A 13,025-nucleotide genomic window follows, 5' to 3' on the forward strand; every position below is an offset into this window, starting at 1 on the left:
ACCTGGAAGAAAATACAGACCTCCCAGCTCCAGGACCAGCAGCCAGGTAGCTACGGTCCTCGTGTCCAAATTCCCAGAAGAGAGGCACCAACTGCCCAACTTGTCTACCCATTGACCAGTCAATCAGCTGAGTCCAAGAGGCAGGCCCTGAGGGTTTGTGAGGATAATCTCCAAAGAGAGGAAGTGTGGGCTGAGCAATCGCCACAGGAGTGTGTGATGAGGAGTCTCCCCAGACAGCAGAAAAGCCCCTAGCCCAGGTGATGGTGGCCGGGTCCCTGTCCCAGGGTGGTTATGTGACTGCTACATTGCTCTTGGGAGGTTGTCTGCTGTCCGACTGTGGCTCCTGGGTGTTGCTGGTGATATTATTCTGCCTCCTTGAACTGCCTCTAAAGAAGATCTTCCAGGATGCGCTGAGCTTCTTGTAAAAGCCTTTTACATGCTCTCAAGTGTGAATCTAGTAGTAACACTAAAAATGCTCCATTGAACAAGAATGGGTTCAGAAAATCACCTAAACTCCCCTTCTGGGAGGTGAGGGATTGAAATTCCAGAGGGGTGCTGATCCAGAGGGGGCCTGAGAGAGAGAGGCTGGCAGACCCCAATGGGGTTGGGGGAACTTGGGGGTCAGCAGTCTTTCCCTTGTGCTCTTGCTGAGGTGGGGGCTGCAGCCTCTGTGCTGGGGGTGTGGTGAAACTTCTGAAACACCAGGAACCAACAGAGGGACTCCAACAGGGCACCTGGGCTGGGACCCTTCCCATCACCCCTCTCTCTCACACAAACACACAAACACCCCTCATGTACAACCTAAACCTACTGTCTTTTTCTCCAGCTACATGAGGGTGACCGGGCACCCTGCTCAACTCTAAGTCCCTTAAGAGCAAGGACTGTGTGTATTTCATAGGCCACCGCCTCCTCACTGTGTGACATGGGGTATATGCTCTGTAAGTGTTTTCGTCTGCATGCATGCACGCATGCATGCATGAATGAATGAATGAATGAATGAATGAATTTGATTAAGAGCCACAGCTCTTCTTCTCTGTGCCTTTTTCTTTTGATGTCCTGGAGTCCTGGATACAAGTCCTGTCTGCAGCCGACCCGGTGCTGAGCCATTCATTTCACCCCTCAGGTGCTCAGCTTTCCCATCTTCAGAACAGGGGTGACTCAGGTCTGCTCTGGGTGGGGTTGCAGGGAGCATGAAATGAGAGCATGGAAATGAACGTGAAACGGAAAAGGCAGGACAGGTGTGAGTGGGCCTGGTGTTCTGGAGCAGCCGCTGTCACCGCTGTGGCCACCACTGCCACCGCCCAGCACCCTCATCCATCCTTTCTCCTGCTCCCCAAATAACCACACGGCCTCGGGCCCATCCAGTGCTTAAGTTAAATCACATTTAATTGTTTTTCAAGAAGGAACAGAGCACTCAGAAGAGATTCACAGCCCTCAGTCATGAAGGGTTAACTAAAAAGAGGAATATATTAAGCTTTGGTTAAAAAATGCAAACGCAGTCCCAGTTACACTCACCCTTGTGTTCTTGCTCTAGCACTGCTCCCAGACACACCCTGGCCCCCGGGTGCACACGCACACACGCTGACACACGCGCTCCCAAACACGCCTATGCTCCCGACACACACTCTCAAACAAACACTCCCCTGAGCAGGGCCCGGAGGCGGGTGGGGGAGGCCTGGTGCCACCCCCCGGGGCCTGTGCCTCCCAAGTCCCCCTCACTAAAGGACAAAGCTAGACTAAACTCAGGGCTCTAGGGGACACACGCGGGACTCTGAGCTGTGCTTGGGGCCAGGCAATGGAGAAGCCACCGTGGGGACAAGCAGCCTTAGATGATCCTGTTCTCCATGACGGCCAGCCGCTTACTCACAGCTTCCAGTGGGCTCAGAGTTAAGGAGAGGCGCCGGCTGAGCAGAGAAGGGCAGTGAAGATGTGGCACCGGGCTCAGGACACCCACTTCTTGGTTCTTGCCGAGTGTCCCTCTTTTATTTTTATTTTTATTGTTGTTTTATTACAGCTGTCCCATTTTTTCCCTGCTTCTCTCCCCTGCCCCCCCATCCCCCCACCATCAATCCCCACGCTGTTGTCCACGTCCATGGGTCATTTATACTAGTTCCTGGACTAGACCCTTCTCCTTCTTTCCCCACTTCTCTCCTTCCCCTGAGTGCCCCTCTTTCAGGGCTTTCTCTCACGCTCCACCCGCATAGCATGAGTTCTCCCCAACATCAAACCTCGTCCATCACTGCCCTCAGAATGGTGCTCTCCAAAAACACAGCCAGTACAATGAGCCCTGAATACCCAGGCCTGCGCGGGTGCGGGTTTAGGCCTGCTGGGTCCCCCGTCTAGGCCTGACCAAGCCAAGGGAGCTATTTGAGGCCCAGCCCCCTCTGAGTAGGGGCTGGTGTCAGTCATGTCACCAAGAGCCCGAGAAGTAGGGCGTCCACAGGCACCATGTTTTCCTAAAGGTGTCCAGGACTCTGTGTGTGTCCATCTCTAGATCTTGAACTCTGCCTCAGTTTCTCTGTTTACCCTCTAGAAGCCCCTGCTTTTGACAGGGTCAGTATCAAAGCTGGTGTCAGCCTATCTGGCCAGAATCCAGCCCACTTTCAGCCACCACCCAAAGCAGCATGGCTCCCTCTCCTCTCCCCACGGGCCCTGGCCCCTGCCCCTCCCGTTCCTGATGTCAGCCTCTGGAAAAGGATATGTTTCTTGGTCAAGGCCTGCAGCAGCCCCTCCACTTTGGCCTGGAATTTCACAATGGACTCACAGTCACACGGATCTTCCTCTGCAGTGGACAGGAAGTAGAGAAAGACAAGGGGATGGTTAGTGGTTGCCAGGTAGGGAGGCAGGGTAGTTACTGCCTAGAGCCAGGACGAGGGAGTCTTGGGGGCATGTGTGGCCTAGGACCCCTGAGGGGGCAGAGATATGTAGAATTTTTAGACAGAGCTCCCAGGAGTAATGGAGAGCAACCCCTGAATGTCTTCCTGGTCCCTCAGAGCCCTGATAAAGCACTCCAATAACAGCATCACTGCACTGAGCACCTACTATGTGCAGGACACTGCTGTCAGGAGTCCTTCTATCATCCTGGTGACTCCTCACCCCAAACCCTTGGGTCTGAAGCCATTAATCCCATTGTACAAATGAAAAACCCAAGAAGTGTAACAACTTGTCCATGGTCAACAGGTAGTTAGTGTCAGAGCAAAGATGCACAAGCAGGCACATTTGGCTCTGGAGTCTGTACTCTACCACTGGGAACCAGCCGGCAAGGTCACCAGGCAGGGTCAGAGGAGGTGGCAGGATTCCAATCCCGGCTTCTCCAGTTACTAACAATAGTTCCACCCCACTGGCCTTGGTTCTCCTGTCTGGAAAGTGGGGATAAAAATATTCCTACCACCTAGAATTGAATAATTTAATACCTGGAGAGCACTGAGGACAGTGTCATTCTTGTAATGAGCATTCATTAAACATACAGGTGCTGGGTGTAAGAGTTAGACCGGCCAGTCCCCTCCTGGTTCTACCAACTCATGGTGACCCCCGAGCCCCTGCTTCTTCCCACCCACATCCGGGCCCTGGATGGCTCCATGCCCCACTCGCAGAGCCCTACCTGCCCCGCCCATCTACACCAGTCCTGGCCTCACTCACCCACGCAGATCTTCTTCTGCAGCTTCATGCCAATCTGGTTGATGGTCTTGAAGTCAGCCGTGTAGAAGTAGTGCTCTGCCACGGGCTCTGAGGCAATCTCCCTCAGCTCGTCCTCCACGGCATTGCCCACACCCACCGCAAACATTTTAAAGCCTGCCAAGAGTGGGGCAAGATGAGTAAGGATGGTGGTGGGGACTGGCAGAGATGGCTGAGCCTCTTGGAGGATGCCCAGGAAGTCAACACCAGACACCGCCTGGCAGCAACTGCTGGAATGACAGGCACAATGCCTGGGACAAAGGCTGAGGAAACCAACCTTTGTTGAGATTCTACTATACTTCAGACCTGCACTGACTCTCTGTGCTGGGAGCTTTGTAATCTCATTTAACTCTCATAACCATCATCTGGTGGTTATTATTATCTTCATTTAATTAGCAATAAAACTAAGGTTCAGGTTTGTCCCCAGGTGTTGGGCTACCTTCCAACAGTGGGTATGTTCTTGGGAATATTCAACTGGAAGAGTTCCCAGGTCCTCTAACTAAAGGACCATCAAAACAAGCCACATATTTCTCTGGAGCCTCAGTTTTGTCACCAGTATTAGAAAGACATAGATGAACCAATCCTTTCTCATTCAAATCTGAACCTGGATTTAGGGCACTGATCAGAATAGACACTACGATAAATTACAGCTAGGTTGTGCCATGTACCCCTTGTCATCATTACTGTTCAGGGTCCAGGAGGGAGCACCTACCAAGGTCCTTGGCCTTCTTGGCAGCATCATTGATGTAGTCTTGGCTCCTGCCATCAGTGAAAACGATGCCCACTTTCTGGGCACCAGGCCTAGCGCCACTGGACACAGTGAAGGAATTGTCAATGAGGTACTTGAGGGCAGCCCCAGTCATGGTGCCCTTTTCCATGTAGGACATGTTTCGCACTGCAGCCTTGATGTCCTTCTTGGTGTGGAAGCGGCCCAGCGGGAACTCCTGGCGCACGGAGCTTGAGTATTGTACCAGCCCCACCTGGGCCAGCTTGTCTGACACGTCCAGCGTGTCCACGATTTGGTTGATGAACTTCTTCACCAGCTCAAAATTCTCCGGCCGCACACTCTTGGATCCATCAATGAGGAAGACCAGATCAGTGGCCGAACTGCCACCACCACCACTGCAGACTGGGGCGTGTGAGAAGGCAAGGAGATGAAGCTTAAAGACGGTTATCCATTTGGCTGCTGGCTGGGTACCTACCACACACCGAGCTCTGTGCTGAGGGTCATTCCTTCTTGTCTTTAAAACTCTCTCTATAAAGCCAAAGTTCCTGGCCCGTTTTATAGCATTGAAAACTGAAAGATCATAAGGCTCAGAAGTAGTGGCACCAAGATTTGAATTCAAGACTATGTGACTCCTTCGACCTCACTACACCACCCATTGTGTCAAAAGGGGGAAATCAGTAGAGAATTTTTGGCTGGTATCAAACTCTAGGAGGAATCTATCACCTTTGCAGATTGGTCCAGAGGCAAAGTGTGGGAAGGCTCGGAGTAGCCGAGGCCCCATCCGCTCCCTAACCCACCCTTCCCATGGCTGCCTGTGTCAGCCCCACTGACCATTGCAGGTCTTGCCATCGCTGTTCAAGGTGAAGCCCTCGCGGCAAGCACAGGTGTAGGAGCCCGGGGAGCTGATGCACACCTGCTCACAGTCATGGTCTCCTGTAGCACACAGGTCTGACACCACTGTGGGAACAAGAGGCGACTCAGGATCTCAGAGTTAGAGGGTCTTGAATATCTCAGCCATGAAGACATCCCTGAAGAAGGCGATAATGCTGATGATAAAACTAACACTTCCTGCTGAAAAGATAAAGGCCACAGGGGCAAGAGCTTTTTGGTTCTATTCTGTTCACCGCTGTATCCCAAGCGTCTAGACCAGCATCGCAGCGAAGAGCACAAATATTTGTTAAATACCACCTATTGGGTGCTATACCATGCGTTATTTCATTGACTTCTCACAATAACATGCATGGCCTCCTTAGACCCATTTTACAAATGGGGGAAAAGTCCTTACCCTGGCCCCTGGCCCGTCCTACTCGAGACCCTGCCCCTTCTGACCGGTCACATCCCAAAGACTGCCCACAGGCCCACCTTCCCTCTTCAAAGGACTCTAAAACTTCTCCTGCCCAGTGCCCAAGCCCCTCAGACCCTCCTGCATCAAGAGAACACTTTAGCACCTAACCCCTCCCCCCCGACATCCAAACACGCACAGGTTTTTTTCAGGCCCTCTCTTTACTAGATTCCTACCTCTCCTAGGTCCCTACCAGGACCCTGCCACATAAAGGGGGTCTTGGCATCGCCTCTTCCCAACTCCCTTCAGCCCAGGCTGGGGGACCCTATCCTGCATCAGCCACCGCCCCCTCAACCCCTCCCGCGCCCTGGCCCGGCCTGATGTTGACCCTCTCAGCCCCGCCCCGCCCCGCGCACAGCAGAAGGCCTCCTGGAACTTCTTGGATAGTTTCTGGATGACGTTGTAGCTCTCCACGTAGTCCACGTGCTCCTCCTGCGGCTCGCTAGCGATCTGGCGCAATGTGGCTTTGTCCACGCGGCCCACGCCAATGGCAAAAAGCTCGATGCCGCTAGCCCGGGCCCTTGCAGACACGTCCCGCACGCTGTCCTGGGGCCTCCCGTCCGTCACCACGATGACCACCTGCGACACGCGAGAACACATGTGAGGAGCGAACCCTCCATGGCGGCGCTGGGCTGGCCTGGGGGATAAACCCCGGGACCGTTGGCAGAAGAGACCAAGGCTAGTTGGTTGTAGGTGGATCCAACTCCCCGCCAGGGTTCGGCCAGGGAAGAGAACAAGGCTAGAGGAAGGGAAGACAGGTTTCCTCTGACTGAAAGAGACAAGGCTGAGGTGTTCTCGCATCTGACTAGGGCTTCCCGGTGTCTTCTGCTGCAGGCAGACAGAGGTCAGGACCAGGGCTTCCCTTGCCCAGACTGGGGCCTCAAAGGAGAGGCCAAGTACGGGTGCCCAACACCGTGCAGTTCTGCCATTTGGCCACCAGAGGGAGGCAGAGGGAGGGAGCCAATCCCACATAAGTGCTACCTTTTCTCCCTCCATTCCAGGATGCTACATGTCCTTCCTACAGAGGAAAAGACTGTCCGCTGTCCTCCCACAAGGCTCCTCTGTTCTGCACCCTGGAAAGGGAGACAGGAGGGGACCCTGGCGCTGATCCTGGCCGTCATCACCCTGTGCCTGAGCCTGCCCTGAAGCTGGGTCCTCACAGCTCTACAAGAGCCTAGAACTCAGCATCCAGCCCCGTTGGCTGCTTCTCTGCTTCTGACCTGGATCTGCTTCTGATTCCTGGGTCCCCACCCCTGGCCCAGGAGGTTTAGAAAGGGCCGGGTCAGAAATGCATCCCCACAAATTACAGCCCACCTTCAAGCCTTCATTTCTTCATCTAGAAAAAGGGGTTGCGTTGAGTTCAAGTGAGAGAATTCAGAGTAAGAAGCCAAGAAGGGGAACTGTTGTGTAATATCATTGCCCTGGGTCCCCTGGGGAGTGAGCTTACACAATCTCTTCCCCTCCAGAGGCCTGGGCTCCTGGCTCTGAGAACCTAGTCGACACTTCACTGCCACATGCATCCCTCTGAGTACCCCCTTCAACCCAGTTTTGGGACTTCCCACAGCTAAATTCCAGGCTGAACACATAATGTCTGGTGCCAGCTCCCCCAAACCTCTGTCTCTGTTCCAACTAATGGAGGAACTCTCCTCACTTGCCCACCCCAGGCCACTGGCCTGAGCCGGGGTTTGAAACAGTTAACTCTGAATATGTGACAACTGTAGATGTCTCTACCATCCCCTTTACCTCTCTCTATTAGGATCACCGGGGCCACCACCTCCTCCCAATCACCATGACCATCAACCTCATGTCGGAACTTGTAAGTAACCCCCACAAAATAAGACCAACAGGCTGCCCGATGTGTCATTTTTTTGAGGGCCATAATGACGGGTAATACGCTACTGTCTGTGAACACATCTACCACTTACTAGCTGGGCACGCAGCGTAAGCTCCCTGTGCTTCAGATTCCTCATCTGTAAAACGGAGACCCCCACCTCGGAGCAGGATTGGGTTCATTCAACACTCATGTCTCAGTTGTGTGCCAGAGAGTGGGATACACAAGGGGGTAAGAAAGAGTGCTTCCCTGGGCTGGGGCCCCAGGCAGGCAAATGGCCAGTCCTCAGTCCAGTAAGGGCAGTGGTGTGGAGGTGCAGGAGCCCATGGGAGGACCAGCAGGGGACAGGATACCTGACTGTACTCACAGGCCCTGGGCTGAATCCTGAAAATTACACGTGGGTAAAGGTCTGTGAAAACACTCAGCACTCTGCTTGGAGCCCTCGCTAACTGCGCGACTGGGGAACACCACCTCATTTTTCTGAGCCCCTACCCTCTAAGGCAGCAGTCCCCAACCTTTTGGCACCAGGGACTGGTTTTGTGAAAGACAGTTTTTCCATGGACCAAGGGACAGTTTGGGGATGGTCTTTGTTCAGTCAAACCTGTCTGCTAATGATAATCTGTGTTTGCAGCTGCTCCCCAGGGCTAGCATCACCCCCTCAGCTCCACCTCAGTCATCAGGCATTAGATTCTCATAAAGAGCATGCAACCTAGATTCCTCCCCTGCACACAGTTCACAGTAGGGTTCACGTTCCTATGAGAATCTAATGCCACCCCTGATCTGACAGGAGGTAGAGCTCAGGCAGTCCTGCCAGCCATGGGGAATGGCTGTAAATACAGATGAAGCTTCACTCGCTTGCTCCCACCGCTCCCCTTCTTCTGTGCAGCCCAGTTCCTAACAGACCACAGACCGGCACCAGGCCGTGGCCCAGGGGTTGAAGACCCCTGCAGTAAGGCTTATGTTTTTTAAAAGAAGCTAATGCTAATATGGGGCTTATTAGGCACCAGGTGCTCTTCTGAGAACTTTGTGCTTATGAATTCATTTAGTTCTCCTAAGAGCCCCTTGAGAAGGTGTTATGTTACTCCTGTTTTATAGGCTCATGAGATGAAGTAACTCACTCAGAGGCTAATATGGTGGAGCTGGGGCTTGAACCCCTACAGGCTGGTGGCAGAGTCCCATCATGTAAACATCTGAACTCTCTCACTCTGCTTTTGAGGAGCACAGACTGGCTGGGAAGCAGAGGTCAGCTAAACTGAAGTAATCAAGTACTCCTCTGGGGGCAGAAGGATGGGGAAAAATGGGTGCAGCTCTGCCCCTTCTCTTAGCTGGGTCTGCTCCCCATCTGTAAAGAGCAACCTCATACGGGTGTTGGGAGAATTCAAGTGTATGCAGGCAAAGCTCTCAGCACCCAGTGGGAGCCTGCAAACAGCGGAACCCCAGCAGTGGGGGGGAGGGGGGCACGTACCTTGCTGATGTCCGGGGACCTGGCGCGACCACCCTCAGCATCACTGAAGGCCTTAGTGATGGCAAACTGGATGGCCAGACCAGTCATGGTGCCTGTGGACAGCGGCCGGATGCGGTCCACGGCTTGAAGCAGCGCAGCCTTGGTAAGGTGGGCCCGCAGCGGAAACTCCTGCTTCACAGAGCTGGCGTAGTTTACCACACCCACCCGGGTGGCATTGGGCCCCACATTCAGCGACTCGATGACCTGGGACAGGAACACCTTCACCTTCTCAAACTCCACGGGCCGCACACTGCGTGAGCTATCAACAACAAACACCAGGTCCGTGGGCCGCGTTCGGCAGAGATGCCCTGGGAGGGGAAGGAGGGAGGTCACGAAGAGCAGTGGGCAGAGGTCAGACAAAGGAGCACAGCACCAGGGCTACTGAGATCCAGACTTGAGGCCTCAAGCAGAGTAGACTGGACTTGAACCAGGCTATCTGGAGCCTTTGCTAGGGTGCGGGCACTCAGCCAAGCAACTTGCAAAGGCCTCTCAGCTCAGCCCCCGGGAAGGAGAGGCTCGGATTCTGTCCTTGGGTAATTCACTTCCCCTCTCTGAGCCTCCGTGTCCTCATCTGTACAGTGAGCTGATAATCCCTTCCTTACGGGATCCAATGAGGACGAGCAAAAGTGCGCACGGGGGTGACGGCCCAAGGCTGGGCACGCAGTGGGTGTTCAGGGAGCGGCACAGGCAAGGATGGCCTTTAAAACCCGCTTCTCAGGTTTGAGCCCAGAGTAGCTCCATAAACAAGGGGCAGCTGTTCCTCCAAGCTGGGCAGCCAGGCACCGAGGGTGGGCCCTCCGGGGTGGGCACAGCCTTGGGTCCCAACACAGTGCCCGTCAACACGGCCTCTTTCATCTGAACATCAAAGCAAATCAGCAAAGTGGACCCCATTTCCCAAGGCCAGCATCACCTGCTGGCTGGTGTCCAAGGGCAGGGGGATAGGGGCAGAAATTTCTAATAGCAACCTTGGCAGTCTGACCTGGTGGGTCCCCAAGACACACCCCTTAGGAAAGACGTCTTTTGAGACACGCTGGGAGACAGCACCATGTGCTGGGAGTTGGAGGGTGGTAGGCAAGTCTTCAAATCGTGGCTCAGCCACTCAGTGGCCCTGAGCAGGTCTTTGCACCTTTAGGAGCTTCCACTTCATCTATTCAGTGGGAGAAAGGCTACTACTTGATGAAGTCACTGGCCTGGGCCTGCAGCCAGCAGGGCTCCATACAGAGTGAGCCGAGTCTGAACTGAGCGTAGCCTCTACCAAATAAGGATGCAGGAAGACTCAGAAATCAGGAGGTTTGCTCAACTCACCCAGCTACCAGACCCCATACCCGAACCCAGACACCACAATTCCTCAAGGGACCTTAGAAATGGCCTTGCAGCCGTGCCTGGTCCCCACTAGCTGAGGACACAAAAAATAGGTAAGCTGAGGCCCAGAATGGGAGAGGGAAATGGCCACAACTTAGAGCAGTGGATCAAGAGCCAGAAGGCTCTGGAGCTCTCTCACGTGTGGTCTTAGGTCCTCCCCACTCCAGCCTCAGTTTCCCCTTCGATACAGGAAGAGTTGGGCATTTGAGAATTCAGTGCCCAAGGCTGAAACCGGGAGTGGTACAGATTGCAGGGAGCCCAGTCTGGGATGTGCTGAAAGGGCTGGTGAACAGAAACGTAGTCTCGCTCGCCCCCGCCCCCATCCCAGAGGTACACTCATCACAGAACCACGAGCCCAGTGCTGGGCTTGGTGCAGCTCCAGACATCAGCAGCTCTCTGTGTAGCTTCTGTCCTCAGTGACCCAGGAGACAGCAGTCCCCACAGCATGCACGGTCCCTGAGGGCAGCCTGGGGGCTGGGAAACCCCAGGAAAGACTTTGGGGCTCCAGAGAGAAGCTCACTCATGTCCCCTGATAGAACAGACTGAGAGTCACCCCAGCGCTGGCTCTTGTGAGCGTCGCCATCTCTGTCTGCTCCTGTGCTAACCTGCTGACCCCCCTGCCTCCCTGCCCCTCTCCTCACCTTGGATCCCATTTACTCTCTGCCCATCTCAATGCCCAGCCCTCCAGGCTGTTGGTCAGGGGCCACTCCTCCATTGTCCCCCACCTCACATAGGCCCCCTCACCTCTGGGCTGGGGGGCGAGGCCAAGTGTTCGTGGGACCAGGAGCAGCAGCAGCAGACCACAGAGCACGAGGCTGGCACCAGAAATGACCCTCATGGTCCTGGCAGCGCAGGCAGCAGCCGGCACAGTGTGGAGGGCAGTAGGCTCTGGTCTTATCAACCTTGCTGCCCAGCCTCCCAGCCAGGAGGCCCTGCCCTGCCCCTTGCCTCCTTGGTGGGGGGCGGGGAGGGGGGGGCAGGCGGCTAAATGGAGGTGTGTTTGTGTGTGGGTGGGTGTGTTCCTCCCTCCAGAGAGGGAAGGGTGGAAGCTGGGAGAGGGAGTAAGCTGCCTGGCCTGGGCTGGAGAGGCCCCTCCAACCACAACGGCTCCTTTGCCTCCAGAAGCAACCAGAGCTCACAGCTGCAGGGTGGAGGGTGTCTCCTCCAGCGGCTGGAACCTGTGCTGACCTGAAGCTGCGGCTCTAAGGCCAGGGAAACCTGAGTTCCATGGCCTCGCGCCCCAGCCCTGCCCTGCACCCTCATCCTACACCCAGATTCTTCTCGTACCTGCAATTTTAACCCCAGTTTTCTCACCTCCAGCCTCCACTATTCCCTGCCCCTCCATGTAAGCCCTGAGCTCCAACTACACCTGGATTCTCAGAGCTCTCTTCCAAGTCTTCACACACACAGGGCAATCTGCCCAGAATGCTTTTCATCACACTCACTCTGCCAAATAGAATCTTTCAAGATCATAATTGGAGTAACATGTACATTAGCGCTTGGCATGTGCAAGGCAGTAGGGAGGATAGCTAGGAGCACAGACTTAGAGCCAGATTGGCTGGATTTGCTATATGCCACCTGTGTGACCACAGGCAAGTTCCTTCACCTCTCTGTGCCTCCAATTCCTCATCTGCAAATGGGATGCTAACAGCACCTACCTCCTAGAGTTGATTAGAGGAGCAGAATTATATGAATGATCTCATTTTAATTCTCTTGACAACCCTGTGAGACAACTACTATTATTACCCTCATTTCCCTGGTGAGGAACTGAAAAAACAGAGAGGTGAAGTAACTTCTCTGAAGTCACACAGCTAAGTGTCATTGCCAGGATAGGGTCCCAGGTTGATGTTCTCAGCTCCCCTGCTCGATCAAGTATAGCTTGGCAGAGGTGCCTTCTGCATGCCCATCTCTTCCCCACTACCCCAGGTTATGCCCCTTCCCTGTACTTCCATGCATTGTTTGTCTCATCCATGAGTGGGTAAGAGTCTGGTTGATTCATCTCTGCCTCCAGGCCCAACCCAGGGTCTGCATGGAGTAGGCAACAATAAAGGCTTGTCAATAAAGTAACATAACCAGGAATGGTCCCTAGAGTGGCATCCAGGTCCAGTAGCTGACAGGATAAGGCGAGAGGAGCATGGGCTTGACCACCTGAGAGACCCAGAACAAAATCCACTTCTGCTGTTGACCAGCTGTGTGCCCTGGAACTGGTAACTTAACCTCTCTGAGCCTTGGCTTGTTATCATACAATGGGAATGGCAGTACCTGGCCTGCCTGCCTGCCTGCCTCACTGGGACCATGTAAGGAGGCAATGAGAGAGGACAGAAATGGAGATGGGGGCCAAAGAAGTACCGTTTTCCCAAGGGGTAGAATGGTTAACACTTAAGATCTGTGCACTTCACTCTATGTAAGTTATACCTTAATAAAAGGAACTGTACAGACATTTCCTTTAAAATGATTGCTGGGCACAGCTGACCCAACAAACACTCGCACAATCTTCATCAATAATGGCAGTCACTCACTATACTCCTTTGTTCCCCAGACAAATCTGAGTGATGCCAGCAGATCCAAGTGTATTAGCCCATTT

The 13,025-nt window shown here is 54.1% G+C and overlaps 1 protein-coding gene across 1 annotated transcript; it reads right to left on the reverse strand.

Moving 5' to 3' along the window:
* Positions 1-1,368: 1,368 nt before the first annotated feature.
* On the reverse strand, positions 1,369-11,279 carry MATN1 (matrilin 1). Its single transcript, XM_090268255.1, has 8 exons — positions 11,186-11,279; positions 9,041-9,387; positions 6,101-6,323; positions 5,234-5,359; positions 4,388-4,804; positions 3,640-3,792; positions 2,702-2,782; positions 1,369-1,875 (listed from the first exon to the last, which is right to left on the reverse strand). The coding sequence occupies exons 1-8, from the start codon at positions 11,277-11,279 to the stop codon at positions 1,826-1,828; spliced, it is 1,491 nt and encodes a 496-aa protein (XP_090124381.1). The 3' UTR covers positions 1,369-1,825.
* Positions 11,280-13,025: the final 1,746 nt, after the last annotated feature.

The sequence above is a fragment of the Furipterus horrens genome, unplaced genomic scaffold (genome assembly GCF_987537825.1).
Source record: "Furipterus horrens unplaced genomic scaffold, mFurHor1.1.pri manual_scaffold_3, whole genome shotgun sequence".
Lineage (NCBI taxonomy): Eukaryota > Metazoa > Chordata > Mammalia > Chiroptera > Furipteridae > Furipterus > Furipterus horrens.

What these genes read in the sequence shown, in the direction of transcription:
- MATN1 (XM_090268255.1), bottom strand. Translation starts at nt 11,279, where the DNA reads ATGAGGGTCATTTCTGGTGCCAGCCTCGTGCTCTGTGGTCTGCTGCTG. An exon ending in GGTCCCCGGACATCAGCAAG is followed by an intron (nt 6,324 to 9,040) that starts GTACGTGCCCCC and finishes CGCGTGTCGCAG; the next exon opens with GTGGTCATCGTGGTGACGGA. An exon ending in GTTCCAGGAGGCCTTCTGCT is followed by an intron (nt 5,360 to 6,100) that starts GTGCGCGGGGCG and finishes TTGTTCCCACAG; the next exon opens with TGGTGTCAGACCTGTGTGCT.